This window comes from Anolis sagrei, chromosome 4 (assembly GCF_037176765.1).
Source record: "Anolis sagrei isolate rAnoSag1 chromosome 4, rAnoSag1.mat, whole genome shotgun sequence".
Taxonomy (NCBI): domain Eukaryota; kingdom Metazoa; phylum Chordata; class Lepidosauria; order Squamata; family Dactyloidae; genus Anolis; species Anolis sagrei.
The window spans coordinates 202,629,169-202,653,169 of NC_090024.1; the positions used below are offsets into that span (position 1 = coordinate 202,629,169).

A 24,001-nucleotide genomic window follows, 5' to 3' on the forward strand; every position below is an offset into this window, starting at 1 on the left:
AATGCTTACGAGAATCCGATCTAATTGTTAAGGCATTTTGGGTTGCTCAAGTTTAATGTTTAATTTCATTTTAATAGATTGATCAATGAATAAGCATGAGATGTAAAGATACAGAGGATGTGTATATGTGGGTATAGATTTAGAACAGCAATTGACATTTATTTCAAAACAAGCTGAATATGTTTGTCAAAAAGTGACTGTTTCAGCCTAGAAACCTTGTTTGGAAGATTATTTTAAACCCTCTCCAATATATTCCTTTTCTTGAAGTTATTAAGAGGCAAATCCTATTGTTTCTTCCAAGGATAGAGCAATTAAATTAGTGGGAACCTGACCCCAGAGTTCTGTGTAAACCCCAGTGATTCTATTTGAGACTAGAAGTCGGATTCAAGCCAAACACAACTTCCTGGGATTTTCATTAGTACTTTTTTTCTATTTCAGATTCGTTACATTTCACAAACTCAAGGACTTCCAGCAGAGTATCTTCTGAGTGCAGGAACGAAAACAAGCAGGTTTTTTAACAGAGATCCAAACTTGGGATACCCACTGTGGAGACTAAAGGTTTTTATTTTTGTTTAGAATTTGTTGTTTGTAGCTAGTTCTTTCAGTTTCCTTGTTGCTAATGTATCTTAAATGCCAATCAGATCTCCTTATGAAGGTGAGAAACAACTATGTACATTTTTCCTCGATCTTAAACATTTTACTCTCTAAAATAAATTATTGTAGCATAATGAAAGCCAGGTGAATGACAAATGAAAGGGAGGATTACGGAAGAATTGGGACAGGCTTATTCCTCCTCTTCATATTTTGTCATACAAGTCTGCTATTATGTTTCACTGTTGTGCTTGTTTGGAAACATTCAGTAAAGCTGGCTTAGGAGCCAGATAGATCTTAGGATTGTGAGAGATAGGTTGATGAAACACAGTGTGTGGTTGCTGTAGGAAAAAATGACAGACTATATCAACATAATTAGAAAGAGAATTTAAAGTGAAGTTTACCAGATACAAATAATACATAATGTGGCCCCATATGGAATACCATTTCTAGTTCTGGTCACAACACTTGAACAGGGTATTGCGTAACTGGAGAAAAACAGAAAAAGAAACCAAAATGAAAAAGGAATTGGAATCATTTCCCTGCAAGATAAACGGATATATGATAAAAATGTATGAAATCACCCATGTGGAGAACCAGAGGTTATTCATAAAATCTAGAAGGTGGGAGAGTCAGAACAGATAAAGGAAACATTTCGTCACATTCGCTTGTGTATGTGCCTCCAAACCATTTCTCAACTTAGGCTAACCCCATACATTTCATAGGGTTTTCTTAGGCAAGGATCTCTCAGAAGTAGTTTTACCTGTTCCTTCACATAGTACATAATTAATCTGTGGAATTAATTATCACAAGATACAGATACTTCCTAAGAAGGTCATTTTCTACACCAGAGGAAGTATGCCTCTGAATATCAGTTGCTGGGGAGCATGAGAAGGAGGGTGCAGTTGCACTCAGGTCCTGGGAAACTGGTTGTAGTGTGACTCTTGCTTTCCTTTGCTTTTGTCATTTGCTTGGGAAATTATCACAGCTATTCAAAACATTCTTTCAGAGACTTGAGCTCTCTCTAAAACTGCCATTATGACTGCTTTGTGAAATGCCTGATTCCTTTCTCAGGTTTGTTTATATTTGACCATGGAAACAAATGTTAATTTCGCACCAATGCATTTTCACAAGTTTAGGTAACAAGGTTATGACAGCCTACCATTTTTGTTCCATAGATCATTCAATTTTTCAATTGCTAATTGTTTCTTGAAATAGCATTAATTTATGGTGTGAAAATGCTAATACCTTCTTTCAGTTATTTGCAATCTGTATTTTTTTAAATAGACTCCAGAGGAACATGAGTTGGAGACAGGAATTAAATCAAAGGAGGCTCGGAAGTACATTTTCAATTGTTTGGATGACATGGCGCAGGTGAGATGCCGATAAGGAATTATTCTGCCTTTCAAAGACTGAAATTATAATCTATTATTTCATAGCTGAAATATTTAGTGATTTGCTTTACATAGTAGTTAAGGATGTCACTCCACTCCCTACTCTCTTGGGAAAGAAAGGTACAGTTTTTGTTGTGTGCCTTCTAATAATTTGCAACTTAAGGCATTTCTAACACAAACCTTTCACAGGATTTTCATAGCAACATTGATTCATAGAGAATGATGACCAAGGTCACCCAATGTTTCCTGTCCAAGCAGGGATTTGAAATCCTGGTCTTTTGGAATCCATTCCAACACTTACAGTAAACTACTACTCAATGCTTGCTCTCAAAATAACCAGATAAAATAAGTGAATAAAAATAACTACGCAGTTATCTGCAAGCAAACCCAGTATGAACCTTGTAGACATGATGTCTGAATTAATGTGTTTAGGATAATATTTTGAGTTTACTAGGCCTCTTTGAAGCATTTGTTAAGTAATAAAGTAAATTGTTTTCAGTATAAAATGCTAAAGAATGTAGATCTGAATCTAAAGATGATTTAAAATTGCATTTTAAAGCTATTAAGTAAAACTGCTTTGTGTTACCAGTAATAGTTATATTATAAAATTATTTGTTTTGCAACAATACTAGTTTTGACATCTTTCTCCAAAGGTGAATATGTCTACCGACTTGGAGGGAACAGATATGTTGGCAGAGAAGGCTGACCGAAGAGAATACATTGATTTGTTGAAGAAAATGTTGACAATTGATGCAGATAAGAGAGTTACTCCGCTGAAAACTTTGAACCATCCTTTTGTGACAATGAACCATCTACTGGATTTCCCACACAGCAACCAGTGAGTTTAGGGCACAGAAGTATGAAAGGATGCCTGTTGATTAATTCATGATTGTAAATATTCTGAAAAATTAAGAGACGTGGGCAACAGGCACCCTGCAGGCTACATACCTCTCTGGAAGATTTTTGTAATTTCCCCATCTCAAACTCAGTTTTAAAAGTTATTTAATCCCCCCTTTTTGGTTTAATAGATTCTATTTTGCCTACTCATGCTTTAGAACAAGTAATAAATAAAACAGCATATCAGCATACAGCTGGCCGGGGGGGGGGGGGGGGGGGTTAAATTACGATGACCAAAGGAATTATCTGCACCAATTCTAGTGTCGCCATTAATGACTTTTACGCATGTCTTCAATTTCTCATAGGCAAAGAATCTTTATATACTGAACATAATGAGGTCAGAAAAGGAAAAGAATGGGAGGCGGTAGTGATTGCTTCTGTCCCTCTATAGCACCAAACTTAAAGTCCAACTGCAGGGCCCTGGAAGATAAAATGACACCAGGGTCATAGTAGGTTTGTGCAAAAGGAAAATTACTTTACTCTTTACAGCAAAGTTCCAGCAGAGAAGAAAACAGTTTATCCAGATGTAGTAGAAAATGTAGTCCTTCAGCATTCCAAATAAAATATAGCTTAATTGAGTGACTTACTTACAAAACAAATGGTCCTTTCTAAAGAGCATTGTATCAACAATCTGCAGGAGAAAAATAACAGAGCTGGACACCATCAACAGCTGTTTGTAAAAAGCTCCAAATGGTATACTCAAACCTCCCTAGTTATGCCCTGTTGATTGCAGCAAGAGAAATCACTTGCATTGATTAACCCATGCAACACACCTGTATGTGGACCCTTTCTTTCTTTCTTTCTTTCTTTGCACATACATCTACCTTAACCTTGGTGTTTATCCTTTCAAAAACTCACCCAGTTTTCTGTATATTTTAACAGTCTTTGGCTAACATTTTGCCTTCCTTGTTTTAGTGTGAAATCCTGCTTTCAGAATATGGAGATTTGCAAGCGAAGAGTTAATATGTATGACACAGTAAATCAAATAAAGAGCCCATTCACAACACATGTGGCACCAAACACAAGCACAAACCTTACAATGAGTTTCAACAACCAACTCAATACTGTGCACCATCAGGTAATCATTTACATTGTTTTTTTTCCTTTGGAAAGACAAAAGAATACTGTTCTTTTATTATTTTTTTGTTTAGTAAAAGAAATTCTCTAGATAGCTAGACTTGGTTTGCAATAGTTGCATATAATTTAAAGTAAAATTGGTACAGTATTACTAGGCAGCTGCCACAGAACTATGAATGTGTATGAATTACAAATTCCATTCAAGAAACAAGTAATGTGTATATGATCCTTCTCTTCCCCACCTTCAAAAAGTACTGTGGGGTCAAACTTCAACTGACTGGTTTACCCAGTGGGTTTTATGGTTCACTGGGGACTTGAAAACAGATCTAAATGCAACAGCACATTTGGGAAAACTTTTGTTCTACAAATGTTTTGGACTAAAACTTCCTCAGACTCTTATCAGTGACCCTGTTGGGTGATGATAGTGAGAATAGTAGGCCAAACCATTGAAAATACCAAAAGTTTTGTTGTTTTTAAAATACTTGGAAGAGGGAAATCTAATGTTAGATGCTTTTGTTTTTTCAGGCTAGTGTTTTGGCTTCCAATTCTACAGCCGCTGCTACTCTGTCACTGGCAAATTCAGATGTTTCCCTGTTGAATTACCAGTCTGCTTTGTACCCATCGTCTGCTGCACCAGTCGCTGGGGTGGCACAGCAGAGTGTTTCTCTACAACCTGGAACAACACAGATCTGCACCCAGACAGATCCATTTCAGCAAACCTTCATTGTGTGTCCTCCTGCCTTCCAAAGTAAGTATATATATCAGGGAACTCTTGTAAACAATATAATTAAAGTGTTTTGTCATCTATACAGCTTGGGTGGGTTAAATTGACTATCTGGAAGCTACAGATATTAAAGCGACTTGAACAAGTAAAGGTGGGACAAACTGCACTTGAGAATATGCACACACAAATAATATTTTGATGCCTTACTGCCTTCATTGACACAGGTAGATGATGGGTCTCTTATTCCTTGTCACCATTTTGGTAATATCTATGCACCAAATCATAGTGATTTGCAAGTAGGGGGACAAAACTCTGAAATCCCAGGTTACCTTAATTAGCAGTTTTACCTATGCAATTTTGAATATAATTATTTCATGAAGTGGAATGGTTTTGTTTGGCTTTAATGCCTCAAACCATTACTCTCCCTTACCATGGTACACTCCAAAAAGACAACTACATATTAAATGGTGTACTCCAGGTTGTCTAAAGCTTTTCTCAGAGTACAAGAAAATACTTGTTTTTCTTTGTCTCATCAAACACCTTTCAACTGTAGCCTTGAATTTGGGTCTCAGATGTCATGCTATAATTTCTTGAATACTAGGAGAAGAATCAATATTTCTGTTGAGGAAAATCCACCAGTCTTTTTGTTTCATTTGAAGCATAATGCCATTGGATAGCTGATATTTCAGGGAAATATTGGCTATCCCTTGATAGCACTGGAGATAAAGATAAACTAGAGCATTACTAGGAAATAATGGAAACACATACTTTGAAATAGCCATTTTTCATGTTTTGTCTCCCAGCTGTTTAAAAATAATCCTGCTGTTATCTTATTGGTTTTGAGTTACAGTACAGTTTTGATTAAAATCAGCTTATTGTGTTGACTGTCAGCCAGTGTTTTCTCTTTTCAGTAATCATAATTACAGAATTGTTGTAAATTCATAACACTTTCCTTGCTGGTAATTGTGTTCTGGAAAATGTTTAGATAGTTAGAAGAGCAGATTAACTCTGGTCTTACTTTTATTCCTTCAGCTGGTCTTCAGGCAACCACAAAACATTCTGGGTTTCCAGTGAGGATGGACAATGCTGTTCCAATTGTGCCGCAGGCACCAGCAGCCCAGCCATTACAGATACAGTCAGGAGTTCTTACACAGGTAAAAGTAGGGGCAGTAAAGTAGATTGTCATAAATAGCTGCATAATGTTCTTGGTGTGTCTTGATTGAAGTTGGGAACCCAGATATTCCTGATTATTTTCATGTCATGGGCAGAGTTCTGCTTATGACCACTGAAGAACAGACAACAAAACATGGGCACTAGTCTGTTCCTTCACCTAATCGCTTTTCTGTTTTAAAATTTTGGCCCTTATAAATGAATACAAAGCCAAAATTTTAGGAAATTTAAATCACCAGGTACAGATCTGTTTATTGTTCCTGTACCAAACTATTTTCACAAATGGTAATATGTAAGAAAACAAATGATTAATCGCAAATAGCAATTTTAACTTTCTTTCCACATTAACAACAGCACTTCTTGCCCCATCATTGTTTCCTATTGTGTGATTAAATTCAGAAAATGAATAACTGTATAAAATATTTAGGTTTGAGTATTCACTATGTTGATAGTCCATTTTGTATTTTGCTATATAATCACAGGATTTTTTTTCTTCTGGAAGTGTTTTCTTTTGCTACACATTTATTTTTATAATATGGATGTTTGTTCCCCAACAGAAGATCATGAAAATGTAATAGTAACAAAATATGTAATAACATAATTTCATAGCAATGGGACCTGGTTGTCACATTGCAAATTCTATTTCATAACAGACATGGTGAAATAGAAAGTACTTAATAATTCATCCCTTACAAATTATTATTTTGGAAGGTATTTGGAAGCACTCAAATGCAACACAGACCTCACAGTGTTCTATATAAATGCTAGAAACATGATTGTTATCTTCCAATCTAAAATCATAAAAACATTTAATTAAATCATACCAATTGTTGAATTTTTCTTTGTTTATGTATTTACTTTTTACCAGGAAGCCAGTGGGAAGGCAGTTGTTGCTGTTCTTGTGTCAGACTACTAAAACACTGGTTTAACAATTGAACACTTCCATTAAGCCATTTTAGAGACTACATTTTTTCCCAAGCCTTCCGTGCTTTAGTTTAGAAATCACTCATGATTATCTCAAGAGTACCAAACACAGGAAATGTGTTCATTGATATACAGGAGTATTTAAAATCCCTGCATTCAAGAGATTCTGAATTAAGCTGGTACAAGAACATATTGATTTTGCAGTCCATACCTATGAATTCTGCAAGCCACTCAAAACACCACTAATATCCTTGGGGAGAAAGCCTTTCTGGCCCTGTTGCCTCAGTACATTTGTTTCACTCACTGCCTAATCTACATTTCAGGGAAGCTGTACACCACTAATGGTAGCAACTCTTCATCCTCAAGTAGCCACCATCACGCCGCAGTATGCGGTGCCCTTTACTCTGAACTGCGCAGCCGGCCGGCCAGCGCTAGTAGAACAGACGGCTGCAGTACTGGTAATTGCCTCCCTTGATTGTGTTCACTAACGGAGTTTTGTTTTAACTTAGACTTGCAGAGGGCATGGAAGCATGTGCCATCTTGTGGCTGTGTTCTTGCTACATCTTAATGTCTCGTTGTTTTTCCTCCCCAACATTGCTGAAGCACTGTCTGACTCTGACGTTTAGTGTTGCTCTGTAAAGAATCCAGATCCATTGACTGTTGTTCTTTACTAGCCTTAGTATGGCAGCTGATCCAGCTCTTCTCCTAGTTTGAGAAGAGTGGCAATTGTGTTTCTTCTTTTCTTTACTCTCCTATCTTTTTAACGTTTTATTGATTGAAAACAAAGGGGACTGCCCATAGGTTGACTCTACCGCAGGTATCTGAGTAGCCATGATTTGACAAGTTTAATTCTTTTTTTAATGGCTTCTTTGCATGTAGAAATGTTTCAGGCATTTAAAGCCTCTAATATCAGCAAATGCTTTATTAATTTATGGCTTTAACAATCCAGATTTCTTAACTTCCATTGAACAACTCTGACTCTAATTCTCCCTGGCCTTTCATTACTTCTGACCAATCATTGGCAGTGTGCATCATCCTCAGAGAGATGTTGCTTCCCACCAATGCTTTTAGTTCCTTTTGCATTTCTTGGTTGAGATTAAAGGTGAGCTCTTAACCTTCTAAACTCTTTCTTGGGATAATGTGTTCTTAAACACTCACTAGGAAGCAGCAATGTGTATTATCAAAATTTCCTTTCCCATTTGGCATTAGTGTGGCACGTTTATTGGAATTCACACTGCAAAGTGCCATAAAACAGTCAATTTGGAAACTCCAGAATCAGATCAGTGAAGCTAATGGAAACATTGCAGCGCACTTGAAACTGTGGTGTCCTCACATGTCTTGCAAAGCACATTTCCATTTGTTACATACATCATTGTCTTCTGTGGCTTTAAAGTGATAATTCATAAGTATCTTTCTCTTCCAATGGAGAGAAATGAAGCATTGTTTGCTCAAGTCTAAAGAAAAGTCTCACCAAGATATGTAACTCCGCATTGCTATGTGTGCTTCAGAGAGTGCAACATGGCAAGCGAGAGAGGTTCTTAAAATGTGTTTATGTGCTGATAAGACCATTAAGGCTTCTTTGGCCTCTGGTTTGCCTCCCCTCATTCACCTCTGGTTGAACTTCCTTTGCTGAAACTTGGGAAGTGTATAAAGGGGAACCCAAATGTTCAGCAGCCGGTTGTTATCAGAAAAGTGGTTGTCAACTGGCTCAGAATATTGGTAGCAGATTGAATCCAGGGCTTACATACTCTGCATTTAATCAAAATGCACAGTCAAGAAAGGTTGAATTCTGAGATCTGTATAAATTATGCAGATTAAGCATATTATGCATATATGTGGTATTTGCATAATTTCATTTCTGCTCTTGAGAAGGGGAGACGAGCTCTGCAAGGCGCTGACCACATGAACTCCTTGTATGTTTGCCCCACTCTTCTAAGATTTCCCCAGGCGTTGTGTGCTTTCAAACATCTTTGCACCCCTTAGGGCTTAAAATTTTACTTTAAAATAGTAAGAACCTGAGATTCTTAGATTGCTGAATTTTGCACCTTGTGCTATTTTTTTTATTCATATGGTGCAATGACAGATTATTCCTCCCCTGACTAAATCCATGAACCTGCTTGGATCCTTCTTTTCTCTCTGTGAATTTGGCTTCTAATAGTCTTTTGCCTGAAGTGCTCACCTTTAGTGCTTTCAACACTTCTCCCTTTTGCTGCTCCATCTAAGTTTGCATTAGCCATGCTAAGCTTTGCATATTTTTGTCCTTCCTCTGTCAAAACAGTTCGTCGCTTGGAAGGCCCGATTCTGCCTCCTGGTGGGACGTTAGATCTCGCACTGTATTAAACTCTCTGCTTTGTCTTGTGCAGGTGTTGGCTTTTGGAAAGAAGCATGGTGTGACTTTTAACATAACTCTCTTTTTTTAATTATTCCGCTTGTGTTGGCAGAGGGGTTAGCAGTTCTCTGCTTGAAGGCTTCATGTTTGGAACCAGTGTTTGTTATGAGCGAGTCTGTTACTTGCAGAAATATACATGGCATGTGTTCAGATTTTTACAGTTTGGCATGTGTTCATATTTGTACAGTTTGAACCCTAGGGGAATAAGATCATATATGCATGTTGTAGCCTAGAAATATTTTACTGCAGAACTTTATTTTGTGAACATCTTCCTGCCTAGGGTAATTTTTTTCTTGGAAGACTTTATAAACAAGACAGTAAACTGTCTTCTGTTTAGGGTGCAGCCTTTGAGTTAAAGGGGAGGGTACTTTTAGAAACAGAATATTTATGTTCCTCCTGCCTTGTTTAAAAAACAACATTGCAGTCTGCCCTGGCATTGGGTAAAAAAAAGGAAGCACTTAGTTTGTTGTCTGGAGTAGGTTTTGGAATAGTGTCATCGCCTGCAGCCATTTTACTCTGCTGTGATCACTGCTGTAGAGATAATGTTGCTACCTACATCACTGTAGTTATGCGTACCAACAGAATTGCAGACTAAGAGCCCCAATACCTTGCCTAGTCCAGTGTGCCTAATCCAGCTAGGTAAAGCATGTCTGACTTTGCACACAGGACTGTAACTTTGTAGAAGAAATTTACTGAAACTCAGCTTCTTTAGAGTGCTGCACCAGGATGTATTTGCAAGTAAGAGCACAAACATTCTCTGTGTGGCCTACATGCATTCAGCTTACTGCTTTGTGAGTGGATCTGTAGTTCAGTGTATTAAAGTAGACGGTGAGCATGAAGAGGGTGCAGTTTCTGAATCCATTTGCTATTCCAGTTAATAAAGACTTGAGGAAATCAATGCTGTTTACATAAGTGGCATTGATTCAAAAAGTCTACTATAATTAGAACTTACAATTGGATATACTCCTTGGACCCACCTGTGAGGGCAAACTTCACACAGTTATTTCTTATAGGAACACCAGTTGCATCTGAGGTTCAACAAGGGTTTTCCCCTCCAGATGTTCTGAGGCCCCAGGGAGGGGGCATCCTGCAGTTTAAGAACCTGTTTCCACCAAATGTCGTTTCTTGTGCTGAGCTTTTGAAGAGATGCATTTGCATATGGTTTCTGCAGTATGATATGAGGATCCAGCTCCTCCATAGGAGGCTGCTGTGATATAAACAGTTCAAACAGAGCACTTTTGCTCTGTGACCCTTGTTAATTTTTCATTCTGAAATTTTACACCATATTCCAGTCACATGTCTTTATCTCTGCAAGTTAATAGACTACTGATATTTTTTACTTTAAACAACTTTTTCCCCCAGCTTTAAAAAAGCTAATCTTAGTAAATTGTCCATTTTTCTGTTTGCTGTTTTGCAGCAGGCTTGGCCTGGAGGGACCCAGCAGATCTTGTTGCCTTCTACCTGGCAACAGATTCCAGGTGTTGCCCTGCACAACTCTGTCCAGCCTGCAGCAGTGATTCCAGAGACAATTGGAAGTAACCAGCAGTTGACTGACTGGAGGTGAATCTTTTATAAAGGATGATTTCAGTTCGTATGTAGAAAGTACAGCTGGGTTTTAGGCCAATTGCCTGCCTTTTTGCAGTGCTAGCAGACTGGTGGATCCAGAACCAAAATCATCTGTATCTTTCTGAATAGTATAAGTATTTGACCCTTTGTAAAACTGAAATAATAGAAACATCATTCGGGGTTTTCCCCACAGAGATTAGTGTGCAGCAGTGAAAAGATAGTCACTTCATGCATGCTAAATATAACTTTACATGCAGTGACCTGAGTAATATAGTTCATGACATGATGTGGACGTGATGAGAAGGATTTAATAGGATTGCACATCTAGATCAGTGTATCTCAAACTATCGGCAGAGGTGTGTGTGTGCAGTAATAGCCTCCCCCTCCCCCCATTGTGACCATTAACCATGGTTGTTTCTTTCCTGGAAACTCTCCAGGGAATAGCATTCAGTGATTTCTAGACTGGTGCCAGTCTATGGGCAACATTTTAGAATAAGATTTGTTTAAATGTCTCCAATTAGAAGGACTTTCCAACATTTGAATAAATTATAGTAACTAGTTTCCATAGTTTGTTCCATAGTGGAAAAACGAAGCAACTGGAGATATCTAGACCATAAATGCTTCATGTGAACATCATGTCATATTATTTGAACTGTATTTTTCAAGTATATACAATTCCTGTCTAAAAATGAAAAGTAAGTACTAAAAGCCCCTTCATACTATACGATTATGGTCTACAGTTCCTCTTTTACTGCCATAACTGCATCCTGTGGAATCTTATGGTTTGGTGAGGCACAGGAGCTCTCATAAGAAAGAGAGCTGAACATTATAGACATCCTCCACTATACTGTGAATCCCAAGGTATAGACACTAGTTGAATACCCTTCTGAAATTCTGTGCCTATTGTTTTGAATGCCTAAATAATAACGTATATTTTCATACTATTTTTCTCTTTGCTTTAGGAATGCCCATTCACATGGGAATCAGTACAGCACGATCATGCAGCAGCCATCTTTGCTGACTAACCACGTGACTCTGGCTACAACCCAGCCTTTGAATGTTGGGGTGGCCCATGTTGTGAGACAGCAGCAAAATAATGCTGTGCCAGCAAAGAAGAACAAACAGCCATCCCATAGTGCCACAAAGTATGGACTGCTTTTTGGTGACATTGAGATACCCTTTCTAGATAACAATGTACAGATCATGCTTTAAAAACCTGCCCATATTTTTAGAAGCATGGAAACATTCCGTATTATCTAATATTTTAATAGAGTTATATTTAGAAACAATCAATCTTGGGTCAGGTTGGTCTTGGTTATCTGAAGACTGCCATGCACAGTAGCCTTGGTTTGGTGTTTTTGTAACAATATGTAATAGAAGCAGCCCAGTTAAAGAACATTGAATATGCATAATGCCTTACAGAAATTGAAGCATTCAGTACACAGGCATCTTGCAAATTTTTTAATTGATGGGCTTTGTAATAATTAGTAAATTACCTGTTGAAAGTGAACTGGTATTCCTTCAAAATGTAAGTTGTGTTATGCCAGTGGTTCTCAACCTGTGGGTCCCCAGGTGTTTTGCCCCCCCCCCTTTATTTCCCAGAAATCCCAGTAAGTTTACCAGGTGTTAGGATTCCTGGGAGTTGAAGGCAAAAATATCTGGGGACCCAAAGAACCACTGTGTTACACTGTTGGTAGATAGATTTGTATATGATAACTGTTATTATATCTTTTCATAGACCTACTTCTACATTGGAGGCCATCCCATCTCAAGTCTACTCTCTCATTGGAAGCAGTCCATTGCGTGCCACATCTTCCTCCTCTAATGCTGTCCTTCCAGGGCAGGAGCAGCACCAGCCCATTGTTATTCCAGACACTCCCAGCCCCCCAGTCAGTGTAATCACCATCCGCAGTGACACTGATGAAGAGGAGGATAACAAATACAAACCTGGAAGGTAGAGACTTAGTATTGTTCTCAGTTCCTTAACGAATTTCTGTGAGGAAGCCACAATTGGGAATCAGGAAAGTGTCGGAACATATAGAGTAATGTTAGAGCACATGCAATTAAACAGATACTCCCAGATATAGCCTCAAGTGGGGAAAAGAAAAACCAGTTTGAAATCCTAAAGAACTGCTGCTAGTCGGTGTTGACAGTACTCAGTTAGATGGGCAAGTGATCTAAGGTTTCTTGGACACTTATTTTGAAGCGGTATAATTGAACACTTTGCAGTGCACTAATTTAGGCAGAAGTGTCCAGATTGATGCTAAACGTATCAATCTGGACACTTCTGTAAGTATATGTCATGCATGGAAACTGACTCAAGCCTTATATAGGTTATTGCAAACATATGAGTTAAAAATCCAGTAAAAGGATGTGAAAACAGTTAAATAACAAGTACTAATCCCACTGTAATTTGTTCAGTTGTTGTATTCCAAGGGACAAGAGAAGCAGTGTTACCATAGTGTTTGAAGGAATTCAAATGTGTACCTTCAAACGTCAAATGTCTTATTGGTTTTTCAGAATTTAGAATGTTGCAGTCTCTTGTAGCCACAAACGCTATATAAAGTTGCTTGAAACTAATAATAATAATAATAATAATAATAATAATAATAATAATTTTATTTATGGACCACCCTGTCTCCCCGAAGGGACTCAGGGCGGTTTTCAACATATAAGGCAAACATACACTGTCGGCAAGAAGACATATAAACAAAATTACATCAAAACAGAACACATGAAGCAATATAGAACAAGACCTCACAACCTCTGAGGAGGAAGCCTGCCATAAATGCAGGTGAAAAATCAGGAGAGAATGCTTCTGGAACATTGCCATACAGCCCAGAAAACTCACATCAACCCAGTGATTCTGTCCATGAACGCCTTCGACAATACAATATAGAACAACCTAATAAAATAATTAAATATTAGTCATAAGTTAAATTGGGGCGGGGGAAGCCAGTAGCAATATGAGTATATTTGTTTAGCTGAGAGAAGTAACTTAATAATTCAGTTGTCTGAACTGTGAAAGCTTGCATTTGGTGTCACTGAATGGAATCTTGCGGGTTCCCTATTCAAGTGTAAATTGGGACCTACATTTCAGGAAATGCTTTAAGCCAGTTTAATGCAGTGAATAAATTGCTTTAGCTTTGAGTTGCAAGATCCAGATTAGAATCCTTTTAGTTTTCAAGGTGCAGTTGAGCTTGCATTCAATCCAAACCAATGGTTGAATATACTTGGCTAAATCTATGTAAACCTTGATCCAAGTATGATTTTTTCTTCAAGTTGTACGTTTGACAAAGATGTTTTCATATGGCTCCTCCCTTATTTAATCATTTTTTTATATTATCATTTCTCAGACTTATCTGTGTCTTCTACGCATTTGATTAGATGTAATAATAAATTAGAATAATGTTTTCTCTTCAGTTTGGGCACGAAGCAGAGATCGAATGTCATCAGCTATGTTACAGTTAATGACTCCCCTGATTCAGACTCTTCGGTGAATAGCCCCTATGCGTCGAATGCACTCTCAACACTCAGGAGCACCGGAGGCGCACTGGAGCCAGGCAGAGCAGCAAATGAAAGTTCCAGCTCCCGTACCATTATTGTGCCTCTGAAAACACAGCTCAGTGACTGTATTGTAGCCACCCAGGCCTCAGGTAATGTTAGTTGCCTACAAAATCCCATGTATCATCAAGTAGATTTTTTATTTCAGTCTTTTTTTTTCCTTTGGAAGTGCATTTATATAATCTGTAAACTTTTTTCTCTGCAACTTTCAAAATCTGTCATTTGGAATGTCCAAGCAAGGAAACATAGTAAAAAACTAATTTTGCAGTTTGCTGAAGGATGGATATTATTCAAAACACTAAGGTTTTTGTATTTGCAGGCTCTTTAAACTTTTTTTATTTTGGAGGAAGAAATATAGTAAGATAGAATTGTACCTTTATTTTCTTCCTCTTCCTTACTCCTCTTTGGGGAGTAATCTCTGTTGACTCATAACATTATAAGCTAGGTGCTAAAATACTTTTCATTTGTAAGATTAGTTCTAGATGGAGTTAGTTTGTCCAATTTTAACCTGCTTTTTTGACTAGCTGTTTCTGTTTCTGGCTTCAGTTTTAATAAGGAAGACAATTTCCAAATTAAGAAATTACACAGTGAATAGAATGGCATCATAACATTATGTAGCCCAAATAAAAGCCCAAACAGTGTGATGATGTTACCCTATGGGAAAAGCATCACCTGATTCTTGAAACCATTTTCCTTTTTCTGTTTCCTCTCTGCCATTTTAATTAAAAATATTTCTAAAGCATGGTGACTGTCCTTGCCAAGGCTTATTTCAAGTGTGTGTGTGTGTGTGCACTCGCGCATATCCACATGTATGTTACTTTGATAACTGTAGCCATCTGTCAGTGTTAATTTATTTTAAATGATTTGAAACACACGTTTAATGAACTGCATACGTTGTACTTGAGGCATGTTGGAGGCTGCAATCCACACTTGTCTCTCAGTAGCATCTTTCTATGGTTAATAGCATAGCACTTATAAATCTGAAGGCACTTCCAAAAGTAAATTGTGATATGTCATAGGTCTGCTGTTTGTGGAGAGCAGGAGAACGATCCAGAAACCATCGTGGTTCTATCCAAAAACTGACCCTGAGACTCAGTTTTGAATCCAAACCACACAGAATCTATTGTGCATATTGTCAGCTAAATTTGATTATTATCATTACAGGTGTCTTGAGTAGCCTGAACAAGACTAAGCCAGTGGCATCTGTGAGTGGACAAACATCAGGGTGCTGTATCACACCAACAGGATACCGACAACATCGGGTAGTTACAAATGGTGTACAGCCCCTCAATCTTAGTCAGGTGAGATGCCTCTTCTGTTTACGGGATTCCACTGTGATATTGAGGCAGTGGCTAATTACTGAATTAGTAAAAAATACACATTAATGTGGAGTAGGCTTGTGCATGGAATCGATTTGGCTGATTCCTTTTGGCTAATCCGGCTGGTCTGGCTTGCTTGGATGGCCATAATGGCAAGGGCTCAGCCTACATGTTTTTTTCAGCCACAACAGAATGTATTTATTTATTTATTTACTGCATTTATACTTCACCCTTCTTACAACAAAGGCACAACAGAACAGTGGCTGTCGAAAACTGGCTGCCTTCGGTTACAAGTGGAGTACTGGAGGGAGGCAGCTGCTCAAAAAAGCGTGGAAAAGGAAAAGCGTGGGGGGGGGGGGAGGCACTACTCCAGGGCCTGCAAATCAAGAGAAAGGAGAGGGCTTTTTAAAGGAGACCCAGAGTAGGATACCTCCAGTTCGATGGCTCTTCCTTCCCTGGGAAGTGGATAAGCCACCTTAAAGTGCCTTATAAAGCTGCATTCTGGAGGGAGAGATAGCAAAGTGCTCGTCTGCAGCTCCTGTCTCCTCGAGAGTAGAAATAGCTTTAAAGCTGGTCTCCTCTACAGACAGAAGGGAAAGGATCGCAGAAAGAGTGGTATCTTAACTGTGATGCTTTTAATCCAGGTCTTAATGAAGGACATAAGGACAAGTTATGCCTAAAATGATGGGAAGGGGAGCCTGGGAAGTGCCCCCTCCCCAATAATGGGCCGGATAGAAACCAAATATTTTGGCTTCCTGGACTGAAAACAGATTTCTGTCCTCCTAAATTTGGGAGGTTCCCAAAAAACGGATTGGAACCCTCACTGAAATCTGGGACACTGAAACTGATTGCAGTTTACATGGATTGCACAAGTCTAGTGTAGAACTCTCGGAAGGAGGAGTAAGATAAAGAGAATTAGCATAGGTAGAAATTTTGAGATGTTTCAATAAGCTTGAATTCAGCAGCTGATTCTATTTCATATCTGTATTGTAGAACAAAGTTAAAGAGCCCCCATGTATAGATGTAGCCACCTTTTGATTGAAAAAGTGTTGTACATCAGTTGAATGAAGACATTATTTAATAATGATATGCCAAAAAAGCATTTTTTTCTTCTTTTCCCCATACTGAGGGGTTTTTTTTAGTTGTAGTAGTATTAAGATTACCTGCTGAAGCATTTTTGGCTACTGATTCATCCTATATCAAAAGGAGTTGCAACCTCCTTTAGAACATCAAGCTAGAGTTAGTGTATGCTGGACAAATGCCAGTCATATTGACCAAGCTCCAGTTTTCCAGCTCCTGATAGAATTCTTATGAATGAATGGTTTCCCATTCTTTATTTCTCTTGCTTTCTAGAATCAGCAAGCAACTGTCCTGGCCTCTCAGGAGAGAAGTGGGAACCCAGCTCCACGAAGACAGCAGGCCTATGTTGCCCCTCTTCCAACTACAATCGCTCAGGCTCCCTACACGTTCCAGCATAGCAGCCCAGTACATCCACATTTGGCAGCAGCTACTGCAAGTCAGCCACACATGTATACCTATGCGCCTACTACTGCTGCCACACTGGGCTCCACCAACTCCATTGCTCATCTGTTTTCCCCTCAGGGCTCCTCCAGGCACACAGCATACACAACCCATCCCAGCACTCTTGTGCACCAGGTCCCCGTCAGCGTGGGGCCCAGCTTGCTCACCTCCGCCAATGTAGCACCGGCTCAGTATCAGCATCAATTTGCGACCCAGTCCTACATTGGTGCTTCCAGAGGATCGGCTATTTACACTGGATACCCACTGAGCCCTACAAAGATCAATCAGTACTCTTACTTGTAGTCCTTGGAGCTGAGGTTGACAATAATCATTCACAACTTGATCATATGAGTGAAGAGATCTACAGTTTGGTTTTGCAGTATTTGGACAGTTTCACAACAGGGACTTCTGCAAAATCAAAGGATGATGAAGGGGGATCATCTCCCTTTTTTGACAGCTTTTTAAATGCGCTCCAGAGTTTGGTTGTACTGTTAGTGGAGCCCTGCTGATTTGGGAAAGGGAAGCTCAGGTTATCGCTGAGCAAAACCTTTTGGATCACACTCACATTAAGCTTTTACAGTTGATTTTAACAGATGCTTTAAAAACAGCAAAGTTCTGCACCCATTTATTTAAAGCTCTTGTTTTCATGTTGATCAGAGAAGAAAAGGAAATCAAGGACTTAAAAATGCTGTTTTAAAAAAACTCTTATACTTACCTAGTACTTGTCTAAATTATTTTAGCAGCTTGCACAAATCCATATTTGCCACTAAAATGCACATTTAACTCTAGGTTGCTAGGGCAGATTTATAAACTTGAGTTAGTGTTTTAAAGTTAATTTTATAATTTACATTCTGGATAGGCAATAGCTGAATTCTGCAAAAGCAGTTAATTCTCCTTCTACCCCAATATATGTGTGCGTATGTGTGTTTACGTTTGAGTGTGTGTGTGGTGTGTGTGTATATATATATATATATATATATATTGCTTCCCAGTTTCTTGTTTTTAATTCTTTCCATTTAATGCTAGTGTAGCAAAATCTTTGTTTGAATTTCTCACTTAAATCTTTGTTTTTGGCTCTTTGTAAAGACGAGTCTCCAAAATGAGATGTTTTTAATGATTGTGGAAGCTATGAATTCGCTTCTTGATATGTGAGATAACAGTCTGTGATACGGTTTGACTGTTTTGGTCAGAAAACGTGTTCTCAGCGAGGAATGCTTAGGCCTGCATTGTTAATTTGAAGGCAGATGCCACTGGGAACGTCTTCTGATAAGACCACACTGAAATGAACAGGAGATAGGTATATGATCACCTGTCTGTCTCTGTAGACTTGATCTGGAGCAGAGGTCTCATACATAATAACTTTTCCAGTTTTAACTTTTTTACAAAAATACAGAACTGGATTCCTTTCCTGGAAACACAGGGACCTCTATCCCATCATGTCTTTTACTGCATGGTCCATTTAGCTAAGGAATCCAGAATTCACCAAAACAGCAACCTACAGATATATACATTTTTATATTCCTGTTAGCAGATTCTCTCTGGTATCTTGCTGGCAAAAAACAAAACAAAAACCTTTAAAGCGCTCTTATTAAGACTTGTATAAAGTAAATGCATGTAGGAATTGCAAAAACATGTCACACAATTGCTGATTTTAAAGGTTTATTACGAAATTTAAAACTATTTTAGAAGTTTTGTAATGGTGGTGTTTTAATATTTTACAGAAAATGAAATATGTACATAGTGATTAGAACAAAATACACAAGCAAAATTTCCTGCAAATCCCAAATGTTCTGTCTTTGTAATCAAAATGTGTAGTGATTATACTTGAACTCTGTACTTAGTGTTTGTCTAATTCTTAAATGTCTCTGGAGTTGAAATTACTCTGTTCCTTTGTATTTAAACCAAAATGAGTTGATACATGTTGGAATGTATGTGATATAATGCAATCGTCTAGAGCTCATCACTGTAGCACTGAGAGAGACAAATTGGAGCCGCATGAAAGACAAGGATACCTTCTAATTTGTTTTGCACAGGTATGTGTGACTGGTATGTTCCTTCCACCCCCACCCCATATTGTAGTGCCTTAATGATTATGTAGTGTGACTAGAGTTTACAGTGAGCTTGCCTTATGATGAACCAGCAAGCCCCTCCACTCTCCGTCGAACTGAAGCAATTCATTGAGCATATCCAACTGAAGATAGAAATAAGTGGCAAAAACATTGTTGCTTTAAGTTACAATGCCAACATACAATGAGCTGTGGATATGATCCATCCAAAGCTTGGATTCTTCTTAAAATCTCATTACTTGCAATTAAAAAGTTAAGAACATTCTTAACCAATCCCACTGAAACAGATGGCTCAGTTCAAACATCAGCCCAGTCCATGGTTCAAAGTAACCATAGTTTCAGTTTTCAAGTATAGTTAAACCATGGTATCTGCTACCTGTCTGTTTTTGCCCCCCCCCCCTTTCCCAGTAATCAGCTGCTTCCTACCTATAGTTTGTTAATCACACAACATGGCATGCTATATAATTAGCTCAAACCATTGATTGCAAGCCTGCATAAATCATGGTTTCTGATTTCTGGTTTACTGGTTGATTTTAAACCATTTTTTGAAAGTTAAAACATGCCATATTTCTTAATCTCTTAACAGTGGTTTGGTAAGATGTCTCAATTGAGTCTGTGAAACCTAAAAGTACTTCGGTCTAGGTGGAATGTGTCTAGGTGTTTTGTTTGGAGTAAAGCTTTTTTCCCTTAAATTTTTACCTACATTATTAGCTGTCGATGCATCTTTAATAGGGTATTGTGCTGGGAATGCATTGGGACATTTATCTGATGTTGCAGAGGTGATTAAACACGTGCAATTACTTTCCCTTAGATTATATTGTAACATTAGCTCCCCCCTGGTCTGTAGCAGATGTTACTTGTAAAATATTACTAGTTAGGTGTTAAGAACTTTTATACCAAAGAGAGCCTGCTGGAAAGCACATAATATTCTGAAGTTTTATTTAACACCACTAGTAACATGAGGCGCTTTGGAGAAGGCTTGAGAGCTGTAGCACTTGATATTGTAAATGCACAGTTGAACTGGCCTGCTGGTGGGTGCGCTTTTTAAATGCTTGTTTTCCTGCGTTCTGTCACACACTTGCTGTCACCACTGTCATTATGCAGACAGTGATCTTGGCCAAATGGAGAATAAACTGGCTTGGAGAGTGGTATTGCTACAGCAATAAAAGGCTTTAACTGCCTTGAAAACCAAGTTTGTATTCTGTCCAGTCTAAATCATAAGATTAATTTTGGTACTTTGCAGAAAATTCAAAAATGCCAAACGGAAACGTGCATGATAGGATGCTATAGTCTGCTTAACCCCAATATGAACAGCTTGTCAGATGGTTTAGGGCAATAATACTAACCTTGCTGAAGTCTAATAATTCCAGTGAGGTCAACTGATGATAAAGCCACATCTCAAATAGGACAAAGTAATTTGTGAACCACAAGCCTTACAGGTTCCTTTATGAGGCATCTGTTGTCTTTGGCAATAGAGGAAGCTGGTGAGTTCACATCACGACTAGCAATGGGACCTTTGTTTATTGTGTTTTTGCTCTGTTTTAATCTTATCCTTTGTATTGATGAGAAGATAACCAAGGAATTTCAGTTCTTTATATCAATGGTGTCAACAATGCTTTCTGTTATCAAAATGCTTTTCTGCTTAGTGCCAAGCCCTTTAGAAAATTCCTCTTTGTCCCAGTCCGCATCACAGAAATCCTAGAAGTTTCACAACTAATGGAGAATTTCCAGTATAGCTAAACTTTTCAATTTGTTGAAAGAAAAATGCAAAGTAAGATCTAAACATTCTGGGTTAATTTGTTCCTATTCACATTTAGCTCTTCAAAGCCAATTTACTCTTCCTGAGTCACGTATCCCTCAATAGCTTAGGGAGTGTTTTTCCCAGATGCAAAATTTTATCAAATGTAATTGGAATTAATCAGTGTTATGTGATATGAACCGTTTCCAAAAGGAATTTCCCTAAAGGTCTAGACCTTTTCAAGGATTTTCTTCAGAGATTACTCTGTAGTCAAGCATTTGCCAATGCCTATTGAAGTCCAATTCTCACAGAGAGTGAATAAAGTGGCAAACGTGTATCCAGATAAGGTGGGGTTTTCAGCATGGAACTTTCTGCCATCCCAAAAGCAAATCCCTTTGCATAAAGGGAAGTCAGAATCTTATCAGGCTAATTCTGTTCCCCAAACTTGGTTTTCTGTATACAGTAATTACTGGTTTTTGTATGGCAGTATGTTGTCATGTCAGTTTCTGGTTTCATGGCGTAGCAATACCAATTTGCCACATTATACATTCTTTTTGAGAATAAAGCTTTAGGTGCATCCTGTTTTCCCAGTGCATATCCAGCTTGCCTCACTGTGGATAGAGAGACGTAATATGATAGGTAGCTTCTCAGCTGTGCAGCCTCTTTATAAGTGGCCATACTTTTTATGCACATAAAAAGATGGGTTTTCTGAAGCAATCTGGAATCCCTGTGTCATTCTTGGCTGCACTTTCGCATGCGACTCAATGTCTGCGTGAATCCCAATGAAATCTGGGGCTTGCATATGTACAGTAGTGTTCAATTCTGCAACCCGGATTTGCAGTAAACTTGCCTTTTTATGATGAGATGTTTCACCTAGTCACCTTGGTGATTAGTTAAGCCAGTTACTTAATGTTGTTGTTCTTGATTTGAGAGCTCACTTCACAGCTGTTGATATTCCACTGCAAAAACAACTTCAGAGCTTTACTGCTTGCACAGAAGTGACCAGTGAAGCACTATACCTCTGACTCAATTAAAGCAAAACAAAACAATTGCTTCTAAGTGACTGGGATTGGCACAGCCCTGCTTTTTTCTCATTTTAATTTTTAACTTATGAATGGTGCCGCATGTTGACATAGTTGTTTGTTTGTTGCTAAACTTTATATAATGTGTGATTTCAGATTCAGCTTGAACTATTATCTAACTCACTACATGTAGCAGTGCATTATATGTAATGTTAGTATTTCTGCTTGAATCCTTGATATTGCAATGGAATTCCTACTTTATTAAATGTATTTGATATGCTAGTTTACTGTGTAGAATTTAACTTTTTTCTGGTTGTGCTCTTCCTTTTTACAAGCCGCTAGATAAAGGTAGTTTCTGACAATTACTGATCTATGTTTGTATTGCCAATGTACTTAGGGGGTAATGTAAAAATCATTTTAACAAAAGGAAATACAGATATTTAAAAAAATTTAATACTAACTATATGGGAAAAGGGTCCATTGTGAAAACATAGTTTATCTTTGGATTCAATGTTTGTCTTTGGTTTTACAAAGTAGCTTGTATTTTAAGTATTTTCTACATAATATGGTAAAAATGTAGAACAATTGCAATGCATCAATAAAAAGGGTTAATTTTCTGTACTCTATTAATCTGCTGTTTTCTGACTCATGTTGTTAAACTGACACATTGTTAACTTTGAAAAAATATCTGTGCCATGGTAGCTGGTTGTGAAAATTAGGGAAATAAGTGTATGTACTTTACATAAATAAGGAACAAATCTGGCTATAAGCTCCATTGAAATGCACATCCAAAGAGTCCTGAGGAGAGTCCCATTTATTAATTCATTTCTGTCAGTAATGGGACAAGCAGCAGTAACTATGTGAGCACTAGAAACCTATTGAATATTCTGCCTTTGTAGGTGTTTATCCTTGCATTACTTATGCAAATATCTCTTCATAACTATATGGATAAATGTGATGAACGTTCATATCACAACCTCGCAAACCTACTTGCAAACACTGGAAAAAGTGTACTGCTTCCTGATTGATGTTTCTACTCAGAGCAGGCAAAGGAAAAACCCTATTGTTTTGTGTATCCTTAAATCATTTCCAAATTACAGGGTTTTCTTGAGAAGATGTTCGGGGGGTGGGGTTGCCATTGGCTTCCTCTGAGAGTGTAACTTGTCACTCTGCTGAAAAGGGATTCCAACCCTGGTCTAGAGTCATACTCCAATACTCAAATCACTACACCAGCCTTGCTCTCTGAAGAACTATACTTAGGTATCTCAGTCATTATTGGGCTTCTCTCCTGATTACTTCAAGACTGCTTTACTACTTGTCCATCCTTTGATGAGAATTACTACTAACTGAGTTGTATTGTCGAAGGCTTTCATGATCTCTGAAGATGCCAGTTACTGATGCAGGCGAACCATCAGGAGAACATGGCCATACAGCCCAAAAACCACACAACACCCCGCCATTAAGAGTTGTGCTAATAACTCAGTGTAGATTACTCAGCCTTTGCAGAGGCCCCTATGTTATCCCATTACATTACTTCCTCTATATGTGTGATTGACCATCAGCGTGTCTATGAGAATCCCACAAGGAAGCCTTGCTTGTATTCACCCAGCATACTACCTCTAATCTTGAAGATAATATATATGGAGAACTCTTAAGATTCTCATGCATCATGAATTTGTCTAGTTTGCACACTTCTCCCAATTTGGTGACTATCTCCACCCTTTGTTAGGGCATTTTCCTATGTGAAAATGGCGTTCATCAGCAGTCATTGGGCAGGGTGTTATATTGTGTTGCAATTGGGAATTTCCTGTGCCATCTAGATTACCTTTTTGGAGAAAACATTGCTTCCTGGGAAACCATTATAAAATGTAATATATGTTTAATAACTTGGGAGTTAAGCGTGTTGAGTTATTGGCAACTCATCAGGGGTCTCTATTTTTACTTATTTATGGTGGACGGTCTGCTGTTATTTAGAAGCTCTTAAGCTAAGAGCCCTTTTGGCTCTTTCAAGTTGTAAACAAAGGCTCATGGCTTTGGAA

The 24,001-nt window shown here is 38.1% G+C and overlaps 1 protein-coding gene across 4 annotated transcripts in view; it reads left to right on the forward strand.

Annotated features, from left to right (window-relative positions):
* Nucleotides 1-22,592, forward strand: part of HIPK1 (homeodomain interacting protein kinase 1) — a 44,171-nt gene extending 21,579 nt beyond the window's left edge. The window contains exons 4-16 of one of the 4 annotated variants that reach the window (XM_060772588.2): nucleotides 439-558; nucleotides 1,879-1,965; nucleotides 2,639-2,823; nucleotides 3,798-3,960; nucleotides 4,485-4,707; nucleotides 5,716-5,837; nucleotides 7,101-7,235; nucleotides 10,584-10,726; nucleotides 11,695-11,877; nucleotides 12,471-12,686; nucleotides 14,156-14,388; nucleotides 15,461-15,597; nucleotides 16,969-22,592. In XM_060772588.2, coding sequence (XP_060628571.2) covers nucleotides 439-558; nucleotides 1,879-1,965; nucleotides 2,639-2,823; nucleotides 3,798-3,960; nucleotides 4,485-4,707; nucleotides 5,716-5,837; nucleotides 7,101-7,235; nucleotides 10,584-10,726; nucleotides 11,695-11,877; nucleotides 12,471-12,686; nucleotides 14,156-14,388; nucleotides 15,461-15,597; nucleotides 16,969-17,439 — 2,418 coding nt within the window. In that variant the 3' untranslated portion in view covers nucleotides 17,440-22,592. The remainder of the gene's footprint in view (nucleotides 1-438; nucleotides 559-1,878; nucleotides 1,966-2,638; nucleotides 2,824-3,797; nucleotides 3,961-4,484; nucleotides 4,708-5,715; nucleotides 5,838-7,100; nucleotides 7,236-10,583; nucleotides 10,727-11,694; nucleotides 11,878-12,470; nucleotides 12,687-14,155; nucleotides 14,389-15,460; nucleotides 15,598-16,968) is intronic. The other 3 variants (XM_060772589.2, XM_060772590.2, XM_060772591.2) reach the window with 3 other exon arrangements.
* Nucleotides 22,593-24,001: the final 1,409 nt, after the last annotated feature.